At 45.3% G+C, this 24,930-nt stretch overlaps 1 protein-coding gene across 18 annotated transcripts in view; it reads right to left on the reverse strand.

The window, feature by feature from the left end:
• Positions 1–24,930, reverse strand: part of RBFOX1 (RNA binding fox-1 homolog 1) — a 1,454,978-nt gene that overhangs the window by 168,589 nt on the left and 1,261,459 nt on the right. For 17 of the 18 annotated variants that reach the window (XM_013055188.2, XM_013055180.2, XM_013055189.2 and 14 more), the window contains one exon: positions 5,811–6,053. In XM_013055188.2, coding sequence (XP_012910642.1) covers positions 5,811–6,053 — 243 coding nt within the window. Of the gene's footprint in view, positions 1–5,810; positions 6,054–12,758; positions 12,984–24,930 lie in introns of those variants that run through there. The other variant, XM_013055183.2, reaches the window with a different exon arrangement.

Here is a 24,930-nt window from a genome sequence, read left to right on the forward strand (position 1 = left end):
CTGGAGGGAAGGGAAGACATGCTTGGTAAACGTGTGAGGAGGCAAAGACATTTGGAAATGCACTTGTCATAGACCATGTTCTGCTTGGCCGGGTCAGGAAAGTCCAACTAACAAGTAGGTCAATGGCAGCAGAAGCATCTTCCATCTTGGCCGAGACAGAAAAGCATATGCACGAATCACGTGTAGTAGAAAACAAGACGGCCTCTTTTAGGTTTCTGTCCCTCCCCAACGTCAGGTTAAGCCCCCTCCTTCAGTTCAGAATGGTTCCCTTTGCTTTGAAACTTTTTGTGACAGCGTGTGTCACCTGAATGTTGCTGGAGAAAACAAAGGGGCCGGCTAACCAACCCTCGCCAAAGTCACACTCTCCCGGCTTGGAGGGGAACCCGCTGCCCCTCAGACACCCTAGGAATCATCTGAGCCAGATTCTTAGCACGTCTGTCCAAATTCAGGAATCACTGTATTGCTCGTCAAATCCGACACTATCAGCTGAAAACACAAAGGTAACAGAGAAGGAAGTCCTCACAGGGTTTCCTGACTTGGAGATTTCTCCGTGTTCCTGACCCGTCCATTCCTTCTTCTGGCCGTGGTCTGAATGTTCGTGCCTCTCCCTCCTCCCCCACCCCACTCACATTTTGTAAACCTAAAGCCCCAGGGATGGTGTTAGGAGGTGGGGTGTTAGAGGGTGAATCAGGCCATGGGGGGGCCCTCATGATTGGGATTAGTGTCATTACACAAGAGACCCAGAGGACTCCCCCACCTCTCTGTCCTGTGAGGACACAGTGAGAAGGCCTAGCTATGAACCAGGAAGGAGCCCTCACTCGACCACACTGGCACCTTGATCTTGGACTTCCAGCTTCCAGATCTGTGAGCAACAACTTTCTGCTCTTTGTCACCCTGTCTGTGGGATGACCAGCCTGAATGGATTAAAACATGCATCATGGGGGGGGGGGGTTAAGGGGGTAGAAGAATAAATGAAACAAGATGGGATTGGGAGGGAGACAAACCATAAGTGACTCTTAATCTCACAAAACAAACTGAGGGTTGCTGTGGGGAGGGGGGTGGGAAGAAGGGGGGTGGGTTATGGACACGGGGGAGGGTATGTGCTGTGAGGGTATGGTGAGTGCTGTGAAGCGTGTAAACCTGGCGATTCACAGACCTGTACCCCTGGGGATAAAAGATATATGTTTATTTAAAAGAATTATAAAAACAATTATTATACCAAAATGAAAAATATTCTACTTAAAACAAATACATGTTGTACTTAATGTTCTACTTAAAACAAAAACAAACAAACAAACAAACAAACAACATGTCTCTCCTATTTCAAAACCGAAATGTTCCCCAGATTTTGCAGGAACCTTATTGGTAGTGGTCCAAAGCTGGAAACAACCCAAAGACCCTTCCTCGAGTAAATGTATCAACAGACCCCTCCACAGAGGGGACCACACAACGGACTTGCTACTTGGCCGTGAAAAGCCATGACCTACTAATCCAACAGGTCAGGCGAATCTAAAGGCAGCGATGCTAAGGGCACGAAGCCCGGCAAAGAGGGTCCAGCATTCGACTCTGTTGCTCTACACTTCTAGAAACTAAAAACCACGCTGTAATGAAAGAAGCAGATCTGTTGGTCCCCCGGGGGATGAAAGAGGACAGGGAGGAAGGGCCGCAGCGGGGTAGGAGATGCCTTTGAGGGCGATGGAAATGCTGGTTACACCATCTGCACGTACGTCATCCCTCATCAAACGCTGCGCTTCTAGATACACGCAGGTCATCGTGTGTCAATTGTATATTAATAAAACTGTAAAACATAAAGTACTTTTTCTCCTTTCCTAGGCGACCTGCTGTATGTGTACAGCCTCGGTCACCTTCCCTCCTGGGTCGTCATTCCCCATCTCTTGTTCTCTGCCCTTCCATCTGCCCCGTAGGTGCCTTTTCCTGGGCATAAAAGAGGAACCCAAATCCACTCTTGCACAAACTCCTTCCTCTGAACTCTACACTCCTCAGTTGCTCTCTTCTTTCTCTTGAGTGCAAGTGCCTACGATGGGCAGTGCACTCCAACCCCAACCATTCCCATGCATTTCTCAAGTCCTGCCCCTTGGTATCTCTCATCAATAGTCCAGGTGCCCTGCTTTCTCTCTGTCTCCAGTGATGCCGGCTTCCATAATGCCTTCCGAGTTCACACTGCCAGGCAGCCCTGCCAACACTCCTCCCGTTCAAACTCCAGTCTGGAGACCCTATTCATGTCCCACTCAGTAGCCCCTTGCCTCCCGAACCTTGCCACCTGTGAATGTTTCAGTGACCTGCCTGCCCTTCCCTCCAGTTCCAACGCTTGCCAAATATACCTGTTGGAGGCTCTCCATGCACATGGCTCACGGTTAACTTTGACTAGTGTCTTTCTGTTTAATATCATCAGTGAGAAGATCCAAAGCACCTTATCGTTGACTCTGGTGGGCCCATCCTTGCTCTCTGCATTTGAATGTGGTACTTCTCCGTGGCTGCAGGGCTGAGGCCCCCGATCTCGACGTCAGCCACTGAACAGTCAGAATACCGAGCAAACCAGGGAGAGAGAACATCTCCCAGGGCTCGTCTGCATGGGACTCATCCGAGAGTCCTTCCGTAGGAATCTGGTATGATATCGGGAGCCTGGACTTCCAGGAACCATCACACAGAACTAGAGAACAGATGTGAGCCAAGGAAGAAGAGGCAGAGATGGATCCTGTTGGAACCGAGCCCACGTATGCCAAGCACCAACCTGGGTCTGAAGACAGCCCTCCTTTGAGACTTCTTGTTGGATAAGCCAACATGTTTCCTGCTGCATTTTCTGTTACTTGCAGCAGCCAGAAGACTATGAAATGTATGTCCCCTCAACCACGGTACCGAGGCATGTCCCTCAGCAAGTGTTTCTTCCATCACCCAAATACCCTAAAGCCTTAGAAACCCATGCCCTAGACTTACCACATTACAGTCACAACAGAAAGGTATCCTATATTCTCTAGCGGACCAAGAATCTCTCTAAAGAAAGAGAGCACGCGTGCTCACCATTTCAAGGCACGGCAGTGCCTCGGGCGCTCTGGACACCCAACACCCCGTGTAAATGTGCGCTGATCTCTAGGGAGCTCTTTCTGGGACAAAAGGATACGGGGCATCACAACTTCCCAACTGGGTTAAGATCTCCTTTTAGGTATCATCGCTAACCCTTCCTTTTAAGATTTCATTTTCCTGCTCTTCTGGCTCGAACTTCCTCAGTGGCTCCCTCTTGCTCCTGGTGTGGAATTCTACCCACGGATCACAGCCAGCAAGTCTGTGGGATACAATCCCTCATGATTATTCCCATCTCATGCTTTGCCCCTGTGCCTCTGGACTTTCTTTGCATGCCCTGGACATACTGAAGACTTTTTAGTTTTTTGAACAAGTCAGGATATTTTCCTTTCTTTCTTTTTTTTTTTTAAGATTTTTATTTATTTATTTCACAGAGAGGTCACAAGTAGTCAGAGAGGCAGGCAGAGGGGGAGGGGAAGCAGGCTCCCTGCTGAGCAAAAAGCCCCAGGTGGGGCTCGATCCCAGGACCCTGAGATCATGATCTGAGCTGAAGGCAGAGGCTTTAACCCACTGAGCCACCCAGGCGCCCCCAACATCTTTTGAACCTGGGGACCTTGACCTTGGTGTTCCTTCTGACTGGAGAGCTTATCTTCTTATTTTAAACATCATCTTCTTGATGGAAGTCCCAGACTACTCACCTGCAGGCAGTTCCCTTGCCAGTCTTAACCCTCCACGGCACCCGTCTTTTCCTCAAGAGCACGAATCACAATCTGTGTTTATGCAGCTGTTTGACTGACACAAGCTCACTCTAGGACGCTCATACTATGTTATAAAAGGAAAGGATCATTTCTGCTCGGTTCAGCCACATCACCTGGTAGGACTCCTGGTCACAGTAGAGGCTTTAAAAACATGCACGAATAAATCACTCTTCCAGAGCAGGTTAATATAGTTGGCACATACTGAGGCTTACTAGATAATGTCTGAGTGGACATTATTACATCCTTTTTCAGTTCTAAAAACCTTCTGAAGCCCTGCCAATACTGACTGTCACAAAATAACCAAAAACAAATAAACACCTAGCTGGTAGTTTACACAGCCGGTAACAGACACCTGCTAGACCAGCAAACCCATATAATAAACTCGTCCCTGAGTCGGAACAGCCAGATATACACAGGGAATAGCAGCGCTATTCACAAAACCCAAAGATGGAAACATCTCAAATGCCCATGAGTGAATGGATGGATGAACAAAAGGGACATAGCCATACAATGGAGTAGTACTCAGTCATAAAAAGGAACAAAGTACTCACACACACTACAGTGGGGATAAACCCTGAAAGCATTCTATTAAGTGAAAGAAGCCAGAACCAAAAGGTCATATGTTGTATGATTCCATTTTTATGAAATATCTAGAATGGGCAAATCCATACGGACTGAAAATCCATCCATACATCCATTTATGGGAATGGCTGTGTCTCTATAATGGGTTGGGGTTTCCTTCTGGGGTGATGAAAATGTTCCGGAACTAGATATGGTGATGGTTGCACTGAGCTGTGAATGTTGTCAACCCCACTGAATTAGATGCATTAAAATCGTTACAATGGTAAATTTCATGTCATATAGGTATTTAACACACACACACACACACAAAAGGTGAGATGGGCAATAGACCATGTTAGAATGTATACTATTTTTCAAAACTCTCCGTATTTGACCTTGAAATGAAGTACCAGGTAGCAAAGTAGTAAATGGTTACTTTGAGGGCCAAGAAATAATCTCCTGCTATAAACCAAGAAATTCCCTCACAAATACTGATTTTCCAGAGGCCTTGGAGCAGAGGAAAAAGGTACAAATACAGTTGCCTTCTACCTACAAAATGTTCTAGACTAGCAGCTTGGCCTGCCCGGGCTTTCCACAGAACAAGGTTTCTCAAATGAACATATACATCTTGTGATGTGCATGGTTATTTTAGGTCACGTGCACACGAACAAGTGTTTAATTTTAATAACTATTTTTGTTAAGGCTTATCTTTGATTAATAGCCAACAATGCTAGTTTTTAATTTACGGTGGTGATAAAATGTTTCTTTTTTGTTTGGTTGCTTGTTTTTAATCCACTGAATACATTCATATGTAATAAAATAAACCCTTTTCGGTGCAGAAACTAAACAGCCACCCTCAAAATACAGAACATTCTATGACCTTGGAAAATTCTCCCATGCTGCCCCTTTGTGGCCCAGGCCTCCCCCACCCTATGGCTTGCACAAAACACAGAAGAACATAGGTAAATGTTAAAGGCATGAGGAAGGCTGAAGAAGCTGAAGAAGACGGGGCTGGGGTGGGGAGAAGCTGCAAAGGGGCCTGAGGTTTCTTCCTGGGTGATGGCAATATTCCAAGATTAGATTGCGCCACCCGTGGCACAACTGTGCAAATATATTAGAAATCAATGAATGGTACACCAAAAATGGTTTATCTCCATAAAGCTGTTAAAATTGCGAAGTGTATGATTCTTCTAAGAGGACCTAATTCCAGAAAAGGCAAGAGGAACAGAACTGAGATGAAAGCTTCCTTTTACGAATAAAGGCAGTTCAGGAAAAATGTGTTGATTTAAGTAAGTAATAGGAGAGGAGGCCTCTAGACAGGTGAGTTTTTGCAAGCTGCTGCGACAGCGCCGGATTCAGGGGCTGCTGGGGGGCAGGAGCCAACGTCGGATGGGGCGCGCCCTGCAGTCACCCCCCACCAGCTCGGCCGCCCGAGGACCCGCGCCCACTTACTGTGGCGGTGCCGGACACGGTCTGCGCGCTGGTGTCCGCTGCGCTCTGCTCCGAGTGCGTCTGGGCGGGAGGGTACAGGTTTAACGTGTGCTCGGGGACGGTGGTCTGGCCCGTGTACTCGGGCGCGGGGTGGGGGTGAGGGGCCGTGTATTCCGCCGGGATGCCGTTCTGAGGGGGAGCAAACTGGGCTGAAGCGTAAGGCTGAGCCATTGTGTCCGGGGCAGCTGCTGCTTCCTGATTACCCTAAAAAAAATCAGAAAAGGGGAGAGAGGGTGAGAACACTGTGAGAGGGCACCAGACAGATCCCTTCTCTGGGGCCCGAAGACCAGTGCTCCCCGCAACAATCTGCAGGAGCCGGCACGGTGCCCACAGCCCGAGTTGGATTCCCCTTCATCTCGGCCAGGCTTCGTAAGGAAATGGTGCTCAGCATGTATACAGACATGACCCCATTGCGCGGATGCAGACATCGAGGCTCAGCAAGGTGCAGTCACTTCCCCCTATCTCCCAGCCCCATAGCCAAAGACAGAGGGTCTGTACTCTGCCCCATCAGATTTTTCTGGCAGATCCTTCTTATTTCATTCCCATTTTGGAACATGCGAGCATGTAGTTGTCTCCAGTGACAGCAGCGCCTTGATTTGATACTTAAAATGCCAAGAGAGATTAAATTGAACGTGTGTGTTCTTGAGAGGAGAGACAATTCATCTAAGCATTTGAATTTAATCAAAGTTTTATGTGACTTGGCTCACATAATGGGATGGGGGGGGGTTCTTTTAATGGTCACAGTGTGTGTGTGTGTGTGTGTGTGTGTGTATGTGTGTGTGATGTTCCAATGAAGTGCCAATAAGAAGCAGCCAATGGAAATTCAAGACCTAATTTGGATAAAGATGGCACTCTGTGATACTGTGTTCACCATTTTAAGTATCTTTATAAAATGCTGGACTTGCATCAACCTCATTAGTCAATGCCTCCCCCCGCCCCCTGCTTTATTTTTTTTATAAGCACAGAGTATTATATAACAATTCACCCTTCCAATCTAGGCAAAACATGCAGCGTGATCATTATAGTCAAGTCAAAAGAATTAAAAAAAAAAAAAACTGACTTCAAACACTTCCATTTCAGGAAGCTTCTCTCCTTCTCTCCTCCTACCCAGACCCTCATAACTATACTACCCTGCACACACATACACACACACGTGCGCACACAGGCACACAATGCACACACATGCACACTGCAGCAGAAACTGTAACTCAGAGGTCCAATTTTTTTCATGATCTCAAGAGATGGGATTGCACATTCAGAGAGAGAGAGAGAAGCATAGCTGCCTCTCCCATTGTCTGTGGTCAATTAGATGTGACTTCAGCCCTCACAGAATGATACCAGGGCAAGAATGTCAGGATTGCTCACATCTCCTCAGTCCCCACCACCAACATTTGAGAGCCTCTCCAGCTAAAGCAACTGGAGTGCCGCGAAAACATTATGACAGAGAAGGGACCCAAAAAAAAAAAAAAAAGTTTATTCTCGGAGCCGCACACAGAGTTTGTGCATTTGTTTAGAGGGGACCTTAATTAGAATGTTAAAGATGACACTTCAGAGAGAACTAAGCTTAGGATAAGTTTAAAACATTTTACAAGTGAAAACATTCCCATCACGCCCTTTCCTCCCCCAGACGAATGTCTCCAAATGTCTATGCCACTGGGAAAGCAGAAATGTGCAGCTATTGCTTGCTTTCTGCCTAACGTCTTTTCCTTGCATTTGGGGCTGTGCAGGGTCTCTTGGCACCTTCGTTGGATCCCTGCACATGGAGAGTTAACCCTGACCATCCTGGGAAGCCACATTGTCATTGCTGCTTTGTGTGCATTGGTCTTTTCATCAAGAATAATACCTGGTTTCCTGTTAGGAGACACATCCTCTCTCAGCTCACAGAGTACAGATGGGGAGGCTGAGCCCTGCCTCAACTTACCTCCAGACACGGTCACGTGACCCTGACTCATCAGAGGGTTTCACGGTCACCGTCACAGGGACATGGGTTCACCTCCATCTAGTGATCTCACCTCTAGCAACATCAAGGAGGCATAATCCGGGGACCTCCCAGGGGTTTGGGGAAGAGGTTCTCTTTCCGCTGGGATTGGCTGCTGTAAAAATAGCACAGCCCCGGGGCTGCCCACAACTGCCACTTGAAAAGGACCCACCTAAAGCAGAAGCCAACCCAGAGGGAAACAAAGCCCAGAAATTGACAAACAGGTCATTTAAGTCCCAGTGACATCATGTGAAGCCTTGGGTCCAACCTTATCTGCAGTTAATAACACCACTGTTTGCTTTAGTTACGTGCGGTAACTGCCGCAGTTTGTGTCAGATAGTTTTATTTTCTGTTACTTACAACCCAAAGAGTCTGGGCTAATAAGAATAGAAACGTCCTCTCCCACTTATAAGCTAACTAGCATCCTTCTCTTCTACAGGGCTGCTCAAGGAACACAGGCCTCGGTACACAAATTCCACATGGAGCCACTTTTTTTCTGGCTGATGAGAAGTCCCAGAAACTCTGGGACCTTGAGAACCCTCCAAAGGGAAATTCATTTTGCCAGATTCTACTTCTGCCCAAAGGCCCGTTTCAGTACCTCCCACCCCCGACCTTTGATCTGGTGCTTCTTTGAACTGAAAATCAGGCTTGTGAAAACTCCAGGCGTGGCCCCAAAGGGAAGCAGGAAAAAGCAACAGCAGAGAGATGTTCACACAAAGAGAAAGCTTTCCCATATAGGTCCATGTGGCCTTTCCATACAGCTAAGCACTCTCAGGAAGAGTAGCCTGTCCCCCACAGGTTCCCAAGAAACTACAGGGGCTTTCTGGTGGGATCTGAGCTCTCTCTGCGTCAGAAGGAGAAGCCAACAGTCACTCCATACTCTCCACATCCATCAAGTCTACCCACTCACTGCCTCTCTGCTTGGAAAACCCTCCCTTCTCCTTTGCCTGGCTGGTCTTGACTGTCCTTTTGGGTCCCAGGCCAAATTCTCCAGCAAGCCTTCTTTGACACTGAGCCCACTTCAGCTGTGTGTCCTCTATGCTCCATTGTGGCTTGTGATCACATCTCACATAATTCCTAGTGCTGCCACTGCCTGCTTATTTGTCTGGGAGAGTCCTCACGGCTGGGGACTGTGTCACGTTCTCCATTCCATTTCCAGTGTCTCATGGCATGCTAGCTGCAAAGTAGGCATTTATCAGTACTTTTAAGTGAATACATGCTCGAATAATGAGCTTTGGGCTCTGAGAAGCTTAACCTGGCAATAGGACATAGGGTGGTAGCGTAGGGGGAAAAAGAGAGGGGTTGGCAAATGACCCATGGGACAAATGTGGCCCACTGGTTGTTTTGTAAATAAAGTTTTATCGAGACACAGCCATGCTCATCATGCTATCATCACAGAGTTGAGTAGTTGTGAGAGACCCACACAATCTAAACTATTTAACCATTTTGGCCCTTGCAGAATAGTTTTTAAATCAAGGTGGCAAAGTTATCACTAAATATGGAAACATCGAGTAAGAAGCCACCATTACGGAAGTAATGCTAAGTTTGGGCAGGAAATAAAGTTGGCAGGAAAATCAGAAGAGAGACAAAGGGGGGGTGTGTTCTCCCTAAACCAAGGATGGAAGCTCAGCCAGAGTTGTGGACGGCTGGTGCCAAGGATGGTGCCCAATGGAGACATCTTCTTCAGAATGTGCTTCCCATCATCGGAAGGAGCACATGGGCTTCGGACTTAGCACAGTGGGCTGCTGAGGGGAAGACCCATGATGGCCTCAGGCTTCTGTGCTCTTCGGAAAGGGATCCCTTCTCCCCAGTGCTCAGAAGGCAGGCTGAGGGGTGCTGCTTTCTTCTCAGGCCTAGAAGGTGCCAGGCATTGTGCCAGGCTTGGCGTCAGTACTTCTTACACAGGGCAACCGCTCCCCCGGGGACATCTGACAAAGTGTGCAGACACTTTTGGTTGTTCCCAGTGGGAGGAAAGGGTTGCTGCTCACATGGAGTAGAGAGAAGCCAGGGATGGTGGTGCTAACCACCCTACCATGCGCGGAATGGTATCCCCCACAAAGGATGATGCTGCCCCCAGTGTTAATCTCGCCGAGACCTAGGATCCCTGGTTTGCATGCATTGCCTCTTTCACCCCATGTTCCTTGGCTGGGAGGGAGACTGCAGTCCAGAGCTAGGAAATCATTGTGCAAGGTCACCACAATAAGTGGCTCCTAGGGAAGCCAGGAGCCTAATGGATCCCCAGGTGTCTCCGACCTCGGAAGGCTATTATCACTTGGTGGAAAGATTTGTTCCTATTTTGAAGTAAACAAACCTCTTTTGGTCATTCCTACACCGTGGCCTCAAGACCTGCTACCCACCAGGCGTGGGTACACCCTACGGGGAGTCAGGTGTTGGGATACTTGATGCAGAAATACCAGTGTTCCGCTAGCTAGACGAGTCTCTGGTGCATGTTAGAGCAGCAGCCTGGAAAATTAGTGCCATCTCAAGCCCAGGGTCTAGCTTCACAAGGTTCTGAGGCTATCCCAGGAAAGGCAAGGGCCAACTGGGGACACAGCGCCAACCTCTATCAAGCATTGTGCTGTTTTGGCAAACCCAGCACACCAAGCTCTAGGGACTGTGTGCATGGTCGTCAAGGAGCCCACAGGTAGGGTTCAAGTCCACGGGGTTTTGCAGGGCACTCCTGCTCTGAAGTCCTCAAACAGATGTTAGTGGGACCCCCTGCAGTTACTTATTAACACTGATAGCCGTTCCAGAGAGACCTTAATTAATATTCTCAACATTTGCACTTTGGGCTAATTACAGCTAATATTTAATTAAGATCATTGTACTTCCTATAGAATTCTTTTTCACCTTCAGATGGCTTCAGAGATGTCTTTGTTTCTGCCCTAGTGATGTTCCTGGGTTCTTAGCTTGGCTGAAGTGTGTTTTCTGGAAAAATACATTCACATTAAGGGCACCTTTGGCACTCCAGGTCAAGGAAGATCTTGGGCACGTGACCAGGATCCTGGTTGAAAGCTGAAGTCAACTTCACGTAGGTGAGAGTGACAGACAAAAATTATTTGGAGCATTCCGGCTAGACATTCCCTCATTTGTAGAAGCTGCCTTCTTTCTTCTACTCCAATGCCAAACCCCCACCTTTCCCTAAATAAGTGAGATGATCACAGAGATTCTGATATGTACTGAGTCAGGGTGCCTGTGGGTGTCCCGAGGTGGTGGGGAGGGTGATTCTGCTTTGTACAGAACCCCCACATCATCCAGCAAGTGCTGCAAGAGATTTCCAAACCTAACATCAGATGTTCAGTGCCTGAACTTTCCTGGGTTGCTGATAAATACACAAAAGATATTTTTGAAAAAACTTAAGACCTTAGGTTTTCACGTCTGCCCTTGCTCCTGTAGAAAGGGATAGAGACTTGTAAAAGACAATAGTTACTAGGAATGTAGAGGGAACTTCCCTGTCCTCATGCCGCAAGCCTCAATCAGAGCAGAAACTCAACAACAGCTAGAAGATATGGGACCCCATCGTTATGCAAGATGCGCCCCCCCACCCCACCATGGGTGGCTTTAGTACTCCAGTTACTGAGATCGAGAGCATTATTAAAATGCAACCAAGTCTGAGTCACCAAAGCAAAAAAAAAAAAGAAAAAAAAATGCCATTTCAATTTAAATATTTTACTGAAGCATGAAATAGCCAGGATATTATTGCTATTTTAAGACAAACACCGTAATCTGACTATTAGCACAGTGTGCCGACTCTATTGCAGGCAGACATTCAGAGAGGCGGTCTTCAAACACGGGGTTGGGGGGGCGGATTGCTTCGGTCACGGAAACACCCAGCACCTTTAATTTCCTCTCCGAGGTGGGCTCAGGAGATAGGAGTCAGAGAGAAAACGAGAGCTCCCCCTCCCGCACACAACCCCCCAGACATCTCCCTTTGCCTAATTCACTGCCCCAAGTGGTTTAATAAAGCCATTTTTAGAGAGTAATAACAGAACAAAGGGGTGGCAGCCCACCAGACTTTGCAAAATATTTTGGCCCCAAATCTAATGCAAACCACATTTCAACTGATAAATAGCCATTACGTGGCTGAGCGTGAAGCGGGGATGTTCTTTTCCATGTAACTGCCTGACTTTTCGTGAGGGGCGAAGTGCCTGCTTTCAGAGCTGCCAAGGTGGGCTTTAAAATAATGAAGTCTATTTCCCTCTGTAGGAGCATGTGTCTCCCCAGCTGTGATCATCAAACTTCTTGAATTACCCTTTCCCCTTTCAGTTCTGGAATTGATTTGCCCCCACCCCACCCCCCACCCGGTCCATTTCTTGCCTGGAAAAACCCCTTCTGGCCTGAACACAGTCCTTCTAATGAAGACATGCAGAGGAATTGTCCGGCCCGAATAAACCACTGATGGTATCTGTCCACACAGCCAAGAAAAGCAGCCACTCCCGGAGGGACCCCCGCCAATCCAGACTCAGGGAAGCAAGCCTCCCTTCTGGGTCGCCTGCAGTTTTCCCTCTTCTTGACTGTTTTACTTGAGTTTTGTAGCCCGGTCCCTTCTACTTCTCTGGCAAGAAATTGCGCATATTCAGAGAAAGCCTCCAGCGCCTGGCTGAAAAGAGCTAAACTGTATCATGCCCCTGGGGGCACCGAGACAAAGAAGAAAATGCAAAATTACACCATTAACCTGCTGGTTCTAAGACCAGCTCAGTTAGACACATCAAGCAGAAAGCTCTCTCTCTCTCTCTCTCTCTCTCACACACACACACACACACACACACACACACACACACTTGGCTGAAATTCCCCCCACCCCCCCACCCCACGCAGGATTCAAGGAGCAGAGTACGGATTGCAGAAAGCAACAGAGACTTAACGCAAGGCAAGACTTCAGCTTCATTCAAATCACAATTTCGAGTGAAATATAAAATCGGGAAAAATACCTGCTGCACCATCCTGCTTCCTTTCTCCTCCATAAACTTAGCAGCTGTTCTAACCCCACACCACAAAGCATCTGCCCAAAGCAAGCCTCAGTTACGAGCGAGGGTGTGCGCTCTGTGCAACGTGTGGATGGCTGGATGTTGAAGGAGGGGAGCCGGGGCCGCCTGGCTGACCTCCCCCTCAACATCTGACTGCTCCCAAAACCAACCCCAGATGGGACTCTTTCCGCCAGCGAGGCCTGGCCCATCAATCACAGCTCGCCCCTCCTCTGGCTCCTGTTCTCAGTTTCAGGGTGCACACTGAGCAGATGATTATATAGAGGAGGCAGAAAACACACACACACACACACACACACACGCACGCACGCACGCACACACACAGCCACACAGCGCTTGCCTACATTAATAGCTGTTTAAAAAACATTAGAAATGCTATCCTATGCATCGCCTGGAGCTGGAATTTTTCATTACTAAACTAAATATATGGTATGCAAAGTTATGAAATCCACCGGGGAGCTTGCTTACTATCCTATTTTGTTTTATATTTTTGAGAAGGGGGGGGCGTGCCAAGGGTAACAGGGGAAGAGACAGACAGGATGAAGAAGAGGCTCAGAGACAGAGGGGATGGGGACAGGAAAATTTAAAGCAATGCCCTGAGAAGAGAGGGAATGAATTTATAACAAAGCTGCATGGTTAATTGTAAATTGATCTTAAAATCCTGTAACTGACAGGGGTTTGGAAGATTCGGAAGCCCAGCTCCTTTGCAGATGTGCTGTGTGACCTTAGGCAAGGAGGTGCAATGCTCTGGGCTTCCGTTGTTGCTTCCGCTTAGTCGGGATAATGATGAGTGACTTCACAGTGTGATTGTTAAGGATCAAAATAAAAACCAAATCGTAACAACACACACACACACACGCACACACACACACAGGGCTTGGCTTATAGTATATGCTATATAAACAGGTTCATTCATCACGTGATGATGTAAAACTCGAGGCCACCTTTGTCCCTATGGACTATGTGGTCAAGAGAGAAGGCAGGCTCTCAAGAAAGGAACCCACAGATGATCCCCAAATCGTCATGGTGATTAATGCTATGAAGGACAAGTCCAGGGGTCTTGCTTTCTCCTCTTCTTGAACTTTTCCTCCTCTTAGCTCATTTTTTTCTTCCCTTTCAAACGAGCAAAAACAAAACTGCGTACAAAAAAATGCCCAGTGATTTCAATGCCAAATGCTGCCTCTTTATTTAAAGCTACAAATACTTTGTTCTTCCTTTATTATTAAAACTACAACAACCAGAGTGAAATGTCAAAACAGTTTCAGATTTATGTGGCCATGTCTTTCCTGCTTGCCGAGGGAGAGTTTCAGGACTCCTACCCACCCTTCCCGTGGACAGCTGCTTATCGCCAAGACGCCTTGCTAAGAAGAGGAGAGATCTCGCTACACTGGAGGGAATGGATGGGGTTTCTGAAGTGATTAAACGTGTAATTAAATTGTGTAACAGAGGAGGGGGTGAGGGCGGGAAAGGCTGTCTGGAAGAATTCAACCTTCCCGCTGGCCTGTCACTAGCTCAGGTAGCCCCTGGGTGATTTTTTTTTTTTTTTTAAATTCCCAGCTCCCCAGGGTTGGAAAGAAAATCTGGATCAACAGTATCTGTGCCATCCTTCCATTTCCATTTCTAATCACACTCCCGGGACACCTCTGATGCAGAATTAAAATAAGCAGCCTATGAGGGTTCCTTACAGGGACATGCTATTCCCCCCCTCTCAGAGCTGTATAACCACAGAGTGATGGAGGAAATACTCAAAAACCAACCAACAAATCACTAAATAGAGAGGAGCATCTCAGGTAGGAACAACCAGGGAGATGCAATCAGACACCAGTCCTTAGCCAGTGGACCATCAGAATCTCTTGTGTGTGGGGGGGGGTATTCTTATTAAAAAAAAAAAAAAAATTAGACTCCAGGACTCTATCCCAGACCTACTGCCTTCAGAACTCAGAGGGTGGGATCTGGGCATGGACGCTGTGTAGAGCTGCCCTGGGTCATTCTGTTACCCTGGGGGAAAGTGTTCTGCATTTTTCAGATTATAGGTGTGATCCCTTGGGCTATAAAAGCCATGTAGGGAGTTATCACGCCAACATTGTTTAAATGAAATAAACTACACCACACTGGAAAAGAACAGAATGGAATAAAATGATAAGAGTTAGTATTGTTTCATGAAACTTTTATGTGGGCGAATTGGGTTGTGATGTAAAATCTTTTATGGATTGCCGTAAAATACGTAAAATTAAAAACACCATGCTAGTAATCTCCAGCATGTGTTACCATTTAACCTTTTACTAGAACGGTGGCTGTAGAGTCAACATCAAATGATCAGAAGTCAGGAGTATAATGGTAGGATTATTGGCAAGTCATTCAACCTTCATGTGCCTCAGCTTCCTTATTTATAAATATAAATAATATGTATTCTTCTTCCCAATGAGGCTCTTGTAATACTTTAGGGGGGAAAATCTACAGGACTCTGTTTTATAATCTAAAAAGTCCCATGAGTACATTTCCTATTGTGGGGATGAAATCTGCTCTCCTTCTATCCAGCCAAGTGTACTGTCCGGAGTGCACATGAAGAAGTATGTCAGGTTCTCACCCCCAAGGGGCCAGGTGCTGGGCTAGACACTTCAATCCTCACAATCAGCCCCTTTTGCTAGCTGGTATGATCCTCTTTAAAGATAAGAGAACTGAGTCTCCAAACAAGTGAAAAATATCTCCCACTATGGAATCTAATACATTAGTTAAGTAGCAGAACCAAAATTTGAACCTTATATGGTCTTCCTGCCACTGAATCTATATTGAAATGAAGATGAAGATGGAAATGATGATGATGACAAGGGTGGTGATGGTGATAATGAAGATAGAGATGATGATGATGGTTGTGGTGATGAAGATGAAGATGGAGATGATGATGATGATGATGATGTGGTGGTGGTGGTGGTGGTGATGGAGATGATGGTGGTGGTAATAGTCATAATGATGACGATGATGGGGGTGGTGGTGGTGATGATGATGAAGGTAGAGATGATGATGATGATGATGATGATGATGATGATGGGGGTGGTGGTGGTGATGGTGATGATGAAGATGGAGATGATGATGATGATGATGATGATGGGGTGGTGGTGGTGATAGTGATGATGGAGATGGAGATAATGGTGGTAATGGTCATGATGATGATGATGATGGGGGTGGTGATGATGAAGATGGAGATAGAGATGATGATGATGATAAGAAAACTTTTCTTGGGCATTAACTACGTACCAGTCATTGTTCTAAGCACTGAGGATACAAAACTCAACAAAGGAGCTTTGCTTACATTACCTATTCTAACAAGAACCCAGTACCATTATTCCCTTTCTAAGGGAGCTGGAGTTACTTCCTCATACTCGCAGAATGGAAAGGGATAGTTGGCCAAAATCTCTGAGACTCCTAAGCTCTATTTTCTAAAGTAGTTGGAGATGGGTTTGAATCTGACCTCCATTAGGTAACACACAAACCTTGGTTTGCCTAACTACACCAGCTTACAGAGCAGCATTTCTTTTCTTTTTTTTTTTAATTTTTATTTATTTATTTGATAGAGAGAGATCACAAGTAGGCAGAGAGGCAGGCAGAGAGAGAGGGGGAAGCAGGCTCCCCGCTGAGCAGAGAGCCCGATGCGGGGCTCGATCCCAGGACCCCGAGATCACAACCCGAGCTGAAGGCAGAGGCTTAAACCACTGAGCCACCCAGGCGCCCCCAGAGCAGCATTTCTTAAAAAAATAATTCTGTGATTGCTCTGAGGCCATAACTCACAAAAACAAACAAAGAACAAAGATAACCCCAATCCATGTCACAGACTCAAGTGAAAGCAATTTGTTTCATTTCACTTCCCTGGCCTCAACAGGGAAGCAAAAGAGGCCAGAAGCCATCTTTCTGTGGCTGACAAACACAAGCCCCACAAACCAGCCGAGTGGGCGGCAGGCTTGCAATGACGAGGTGTCATGTTTGCAAAATGTTCCATCCTGAGTTTCCATTTGGAGTCACAGAAGGGAGTGTAGAGGTTGTTTTTCTCAACTCCCTAAAAGTTAGCGACGATCAAATATTTATGGCACTTAGTGTAAGGCAGGAGCCTTGATACAGTTGCTCGTGAGGTGATATTTCCAAAGGGAAATGTACTTGTCTCTTAAAAAATTAGCAGCCTCTGGAGCAAGTGAGGATCCCAACCAACAGCACCAGGCACTTAAAAAGATAGATTTTCTCATCTTACTCGCCATCGCCCCAGGTTCTCGGAGGACCCTGACTTGTCCCTTCAAACCCTTGTCCAAGTTTGATACTCTATACATTTTGATTTTGACATTCTATATATTTTACATTATACCTTTTTTGGATCTGTCTCCAAGGAGACTACAAACTCTATGAGGACAGGAACCTTATCTGTTTTTCTCATCATTTTCTCCAGCACTTCAAACAGTGGCATGTCCATGTACATATTCAGAAGTTCTGTTGAATGAAAAACCCAAGCCAAAAAGTCAAGTCCTTTTGTCTTTTAGCCTTATTAGCACTGAGACATGATCCAACTCAGCCAGCAACATAGGGCACTGAAAAACAAGGTCAAAACATTAAATGTTGCTCTGCACTGTTAAAAAAAAAAAAAAAAAAAAAGTTCTCCACTGGGATATCCCAACATTGTACTGAAGGACTTCTTGTTGGGCGGTTAGGTAACATGGGGTTCACCTGTCTGTATATGAATTAGCTGTGAATGGCTAATTATTATTTCCAATCACTAATTAAAAAAGTAACAGAGCAGCTGGTATTCACTGAGTTCTTTCTGAGCATTGGGCAATGCTATTCACTATATATAATTTAACTTTATCTCAACAGAAAGTATATTTGCAGTAAACTTGTTGGTACCACACCCATTTCACAGATAAAAAAGCACAAGGTTTTGAAGCTAGTACATGTTCAATGCAGACATCAAATCCAGGTCTCCCAAGTTGCGGTACTTTCAAATATGCTATGCTTGATCTCTTTGTTGGCTAAGATGAAGGATACTTGAAAGGACTAAGTTGGAACTACTGAATCAACAAAATATTTTCTGGGATTTTCTGGCAAATCCTGGAAGTATTCTAGCCTCAGTAAGAGTCTACCAAAAAGGCATAGGATCTTTTTTCCTGTTCTCCCAAGATTCAGAATCCAAGGGAGTACTGATAGGGTTAATTATGATCACGGCAATTATAACATGATTGATAAAAATAATAATACAATTAGAAGGGCTCGTACTATGTAACTGCCACTGCCCTAAACGTTCTGTAAATATAATTCCCTCAATGCAACCCATAGCCCCATGATGTAGTCACAATCTTCATCTTCCTTGTACACAGATGGGTGGCTTTGAAAATCAGGTTAAGCAAATAAGTTGAGGTCATTCCAATTGTGTATGATGAAACTCCTATTTGTACCAATCCAATTCTGAAGTCCAAGCAGGAAGTTGAAAAAAAAATTAGAGGAAGTTCCTATGTACCCTTTACTCAGTTTCCCTCAATGGTAAAGTCTTGCATAACTATAGTACACCGTATAGTACACCGTCGAAGTTAAGAAATTGGCATTGTAGGACCACAGCTCTATGCTACTGCAAACACAATGAGAACTTAGGGTAGCACAAGTCCAGCTGTTTGAGTCCTTTGCTATCGATGCCGCGGCAAGGTGGTCACTGCCATCTACCCTGAGTGACAGCGGGAACTGCCCACCCTGTCACAAAGAGAGTGACACAGACAGAAGGGTGGATGAACAAGTAGAAAACTGACCAAGCAAGTAAGTATTAGCGAAGACTGTTTTCATAAGGAAATGAACAGGCAAATGCATTTTCAATTATAATTCAATAGGGACTTTTTTACCTCCTGGGTATGGAGGAAAGCATCAATCTGGAGCACACTTTAACTTTCACACACCACATCCTCTGCCAGCTAGCTACTTTCTGAAGAAGGGGGAAAAGTTCTCATGGCCATCGCCACTCACCACCACCACCAGGTAACATCAGTGTCAACTTCCTATTCAAGGTGAATTTCAATGACTTGCACCATTGTGAATACTACTACCATCAGCCTAATCCACAGAAAGAAAAGGATGAATTTTGTTCCCTTAAACAGCTTGCTTCCAGGTACCCTGCAGATATGATTTGGGATGATATCACTGTTACCTATTCCATCATAGTTATCCAAAGGATCCTCTGCCTGCTTCTAAAATGGAAAATTGAGAAATCTGGTGTGAGGCAATTGTCTTTGTAAGAGACAATCAGACAGCACCAAGCAGCTTAGAGAGGTACGAGCCTTACCATGGACCATGAATGTACCATGAATGTCACCGGGGGTCTGCCACTAGATTTAGAAAATTGGGAACATTAAGCCACACTGCTATAAAGAGAATCATATACCCTCCTTACTGGGCTGGTGTTACAGATCATGAACTATTCTGGCAATGAGCAAAGTAAGCATTCTAGATAGAAACACGTTGGAGGAGAAGGTACCATTGTCTTGCACACGGATGAATTCAGAATTGTTTCCTTTTGTACCATGTTATGAAAACTAAGTTTTCCATCCATCAGAAAAGTTTACATTCCCGTGCTATTACTCAACATTTCCATTTCTTTTTTTTTTAAGATTTTATTCATTTATTTAAGAGAGAGAGAGAGTGAGTAAGAGAGAGCATGAGAGGGAGAAGATCAGAGGGAGAAGCAGACTGTGCATGGAGCTGGGAGCCGGATGTGGGACTTGATCCTGGGACTCCAGGATCATGACCTGAGCCGAAGATAGTCACACAACCAACCGAGCCACCCAGGCATCCAGCAACATTTCCACTTCTTTAGTCCTCCTCAAAGATGGATGCCTCAGCATAGCAGATACAACCCCATGACCTTGAGGACACAGGGCACAGTTAAGACACAGAACGTACCTACTGCCCTCACATGGTCTGTAACAAATTCACGGACTTGAGCACTTGAATGTATTCTAATTACCTGATTTCCTCATATGAATATCACTGGCCTCTCATAAGATTATAAACTCCTTCAGGGCAGGTACTTCTCAGGTTCATCTTTGATGCTTCTCTCTTCGTCTTCCGTATTTTGTAATCAGGTGTTTGACATGATAAATATCTGTTGGCTTGCATTCACCTCACTTGTAGAAAGATGTCTAATCTGGTTACAGCAACAGGCAAAGATGATAAAATATGACCTTGTCTTTCATGGTATATTGCATAAGTTTTAGCCTCTAATAGTTTGCCAAATGGAAAAAAAGGCTGTCATAAAATGAATTATACTTGGACTGGGAAGAAATGAAATTAGGAAAGACTGCCAGAAAGCAAGGGCGATGAACTATTCAAATAGGCAAGAGCGTCCCAGTCAGGCAATTGTTTCAGCTGCTAGGTATTGGGCATCTTCTGGGTGGCAGATCCTGTGCTAGGTTCAAGGGCTAGAATGGTGACAAGGATAAACACAGTCCAGGTCCCTCTGTAGCCACCGGTTGTCGGAGCACACAGGATAGTCCAGAAATTTGCAGTGCAGTGGGATATGTGCCATAAGGAGATAAATGCAAGGTGCTATAGGGTCTCTCCTATCCCCGATGGTCTATCAAGAAGGGCTTTCTGGAAGAACAGATGTCTAAACTGAGAGTTGAAGGTGAGAAGGAAATAACCAGGTGGTGTCAAACAGGTTTGCAAAACACTATGTGGAAGGCCAGTTGCTTTGATGCAGTAGGAGGACATACCTCATACCCGGAGTGGCCGAACCAATGAAAAGGGAGCAAAAGAAAGTACGGTGGCTAATTTCAGAGCCGCAGGACCCACACAATATAGGACTGAGATACGGACCCAGAGGCTAATGGACTGTAAAGCCCTTGAGGGCAGAGACCCAGGTCTGTTTTACTGAGAACCACATTCCCAGCACTGTCAGAATGGTACGCATGGAGTGAATGCTCATAAAATGTTTTGGTTAAATCACGGAGTAAATGCAATGTTGATACAAACCAGGCTGAAGCTAGTCAAGGGAAGGAAGGGGAAAAGGAGTAATAGAAAAAAAACCGAGCATTTGAAATAGACTCTTGGCATTACCTTTTCACTTTAAGCAACTCATGGTCTCTTTAAGTAAATAGGTAGGACCAAGACTCATTCTTCTTATCACCATGTTCACAATACCTTAGCTGGTGCCAAGGTTACTGGACCACTTACACAGTATCTGTTTGAGCCTCACAAACCATACTGGAATGTAGGTAGGGTGGATCCCATTCATACCCATTTAACAGAAGAGAAAGGCTGAGGCACGAGTAACCAATGCCATGCCCAAGTTCACACAGCCCCTTGACATTCTAGCTGGTATTTGAACTCTAGATATATTTTCATTGTACCAAGCTGCTTCCCATGTATATAACCTGACAGATCAAGCTATATTAATAGGCTTGATGACATAATGATTTGTGGGTATTCTCCATCCTGATCTCATAAACTTTTACACAAAGAATAAGAAAACTGAATGTGGACATTAGGGCAATTGAAACTATCATTAGAACAAAGGACTTTATTGGCCTGACAAGTTCACTACAACTCAACTTTGCATAAGCACAGCATTACTGGGGTTATTATATATTTTTAAGTAAGTTCAGAGGGAATGGAACTAGTGATGTCCACTCACTGGCCCTGTCTCAACACAGGGGTCTTGAAGCCCATGGTCCTCAGCCAAAGTGCCACTTGAGACCAGAGAACTTTCAATTCCTCACTTACATGTGGTCAGTGCATAAATATTATTTTTCCTATACCTAAGGATGTATGATATATTAGGGATGTCTTCTTAAAGATTTTATTAATTTTTGAGAGAGACAGACAAAGACAGAGACAATGAGCATGAGCAGAGAGAGAAGCAGAATTCCCACTAAGCAGGAAGCACAATGTCTGGCTCTGTCCCTGGAATCATGACCTGAGCTGAAGGCAGACGCTCAATCGACTGAGCCACCCAGGTGTCCATAGGGATGTCTTCTTGATTGAATGCTGAGCTAAGCAGGTCACATAGTCTGTACTAGAACAGGGCCAGACTGACTTAGAAAAAGAGGTTTTGCAAAACATCCAGGTGCATTCAAGGAAGCTGGGAGGTTTTCAGAAACATGGATGAAGTTTGCCTCCTTTGTACACAGAAGACAATTTTATTTAGTGGTAAGAAATTTCATGCAGCTATCAACAGCGTGGACGTCTGGCCAAATAAATTATGTGATCACTCTGTGTACAACATGTGGCGTTCAGGTTAATTTACCCAAACAACTCCAAGAGAGCCAAGAAAACTGAGGCTGAAGGAAGTCAAAGAACCTTTATTCAAAAGGTTTTCAGGAGCAGCCTGACAGTGTTTTCGAATGTGATTGCACAGGATGTGTTTTTGCTGTGTCCCTGCTCTTTGGTGACATTCATCCTCTTCACTAACCAGCTTTCCTTGTATGATTTCTGACACACTTATTGTCTTCGGACAGAATGGAGTACTCTTGGGATCTCCCCGAAAAGGGACAAAAGGTGGTCCTCACCTTCAAGGATTACTGACTTCCCTATCTGACTGAAGCTTATTGAACACCTACTGTTAGAGGTTGAACTGTGCCTCCCCCAAACTTAAATGTTGAAGTCCCGGCTCCCAGTATCTCAGAATGTGACTTTATTTTGGGAAGAGAATAGTTGCAAATGTAATTAGTTAGGTTAAAATGAGATCATACTGGAGTAGGGTGGGCCCCCTAATCCAATGCAACTGTTCTTATAAAAAGAGGAAATGCGGACACAGACACGCATAGGAGGAGAACACCGAGTGAAGACGAAGGTAGAGATGGGGATGATGGTTCGACAGCCAAGGGACGCCAAAGGTGGCTGAGACACCATCCGGAGCAGGAGAGAAGCCTGGAAGCAGATTCCTCCTCACATCCTCAGAAGGACCAACACTGTTGTCACCTTGATCTTCTGGCTTCCAGAACTCTTGAGACAATAACTTTCTGTTCTTGAAGCCATCCAGTTTGTGCTACTTGGTCACAGCAGCCCCAGGAAAATGATACACGTCCTTTGTGCTGCCACGGTATTAAGCGAAGTCACTCCCCACCTCATGACCCTGAGGTCCAGTGAAAGAAATACAGCAATCCAGCAAACCCGAGTGACTCCATATCCGGTCCTCTCCTTCCGTTCGTTACGCTTAAAAGGAGGATGCTGAGGCATGTAACCATTTTCATGGGCTCTCATTTGATCTCTGTGAAGCACATCTTGTAATCCCAGTAGGATAAGTTTAAGAGCTTGAGGGATCTGCCCTGGCACTGTGGTTTCACCCTGGGCTGTCCTAATGTGGTAGCCATTAGCTGTGTGTGGTCACTGAGCAACTTCAACATGGCTGATTCAGAATGAGGCCGGCTGTAAGCATGGCAGGCACACGGGGTTTCGGAGACATAGTACAAAGAAAGTAATGTAAAACAGCTAACAGTTTCATTCTGATGACGTTTTAAAATGATAATAGTGTGGACATACTGTGTTAAATAAAACATTCTTGGCTATATATTGAGACATTCTGGATTGGGTAAAATATTGAAATTAAATTCACTTGCTTCTTTTTTACTTTGCTTAATGTGGCTACCAGAAAATCACCAAAAAGAAAACCTACAAATCTGATCCCTATTGGTGATCCTCAGTCTATTTCTGTTGGATAGCACTAGTAATTCTCATGGACTCTAGGGTCATAGAGCTGGGTTGGATCCACAGCCACTGTAGACCAGCTGATGGGCAGAGATGGGGTTGAACTGACACCACTCCACTTTGAAACCCCAGCCCCTTCACAAAACCAAGCTACCATTTTGGGACCATGGGTAAATGTGTTTAGAAACAACCTTATGGAGATGAATCCGGGAGAAAGAAGCTTGATTCCAAAGCCACTCCTCATCCAATGTTTGTGATCTTTAAATTCTTCACTTTACCTGACCCTTTCTGCACAATTTCTGCATCAACCCCAAGACAGCCTTCACAGAAGGCTGCTTCTGAAAAGAACATAACTTTCACTTTACCAAATCCGACAAAGCTCCCAAGGCTCCAAGAATCTGTCTAAAGTACCTATTTGGGGACAGGAGAGGTAAAAGGCTTTTAAAAGCTTGTTTTAACTCTGTGTGAAATCAACTGACTAATATTTATACTGGGCAGCTTTCTGCAAAGATGAAATAAACTCTCTACAAATAGCCTACAGAGCTCAGACATTCACTGTGTGTGAGGTCAGGGAAGAGCCCTTGAACACGCTCCAGTATGCAGGATGCTTAAGGCATCAGCAGACATTCTGAGTTAGATCTTATTCTGCAAGGTTATCCATTGGATTTGATCAGAAAGAAACTAGTTCTTTTTTAAAATCTCACAGACACGTGGTAGGATGTCTTGCTTTCATTCACCCATTCACTCACTCAAGATGTACTTCTTGACTATGTTTTAGGATGCACTACGGAGGCTCAAAACCAGCATTTGTTTTTTCTGTTACTATAAAATAAATTCAGACCTGAGAAAAGGTCTCTGCTAAAATGGAGATTAAAATATGGATAAAGAGAGATCTAGGAAAATCAATGAGGAAAGCAAGTGTCATGGATTTTGGAAGTGGAAGGACAAGTTAGGCAGCACCTAAAGCATCCCAATCCAGAGATGGAAGGTGTAGCAGATGCTTCTTGAAGGGTGCAATAGACAAGATGAGTCTTAAAGGAGAAGTTAGAGAGAGCTAGGTGAAAATCCAAAGAACAGGAAAAGCATAGATCGTAGCTTCAGGGCATAAAAGAGAACAGGATTATATGGCTAATGTATTGTGTTGTGAGGATTTGGCAGCATTGGGTCTAGAAAGAAGATGGGAAGCATGCAAAGAAAAACAGGGAGTTTCATATAAAGTCGTTTGGATTTGACCAGGAACAAGAGGCCCTCAAAGAGTTCCAGGAATGGGAATGGCTTGGTCAGATGTGTGTTAAATTAAGACTACTTTGGCCACAAAATGGATAGTACATTGGAGAGAGAAACTGGTGGCAGCGAGGAGGGAAGAGCAAAGATGATGGTAGTCACCCACGAGAGGAATGACAGAGTTCTCTCTAGACTATTTCTTTGCATCAGTAATGCCAAAGTCTCTTAT

Source organism: Mustela putorius, unplaced genomic scaffold (genome assembly GCF_011764305.1).
Source record: "Mustela putorius furo isolate JIRA1106 unplaced genomic scaffold, ASM1176430v1.1 tig00004007_pilon_pilon_pilon, whole genome shotgun sequence".
Classification (NCBI taxonomy): domain Eukaryota; kingdom Metazoa; phylum Chordata; class Mammalia; order Carnivora; family Mustelidae; genus Mustela; species Mustela putorius.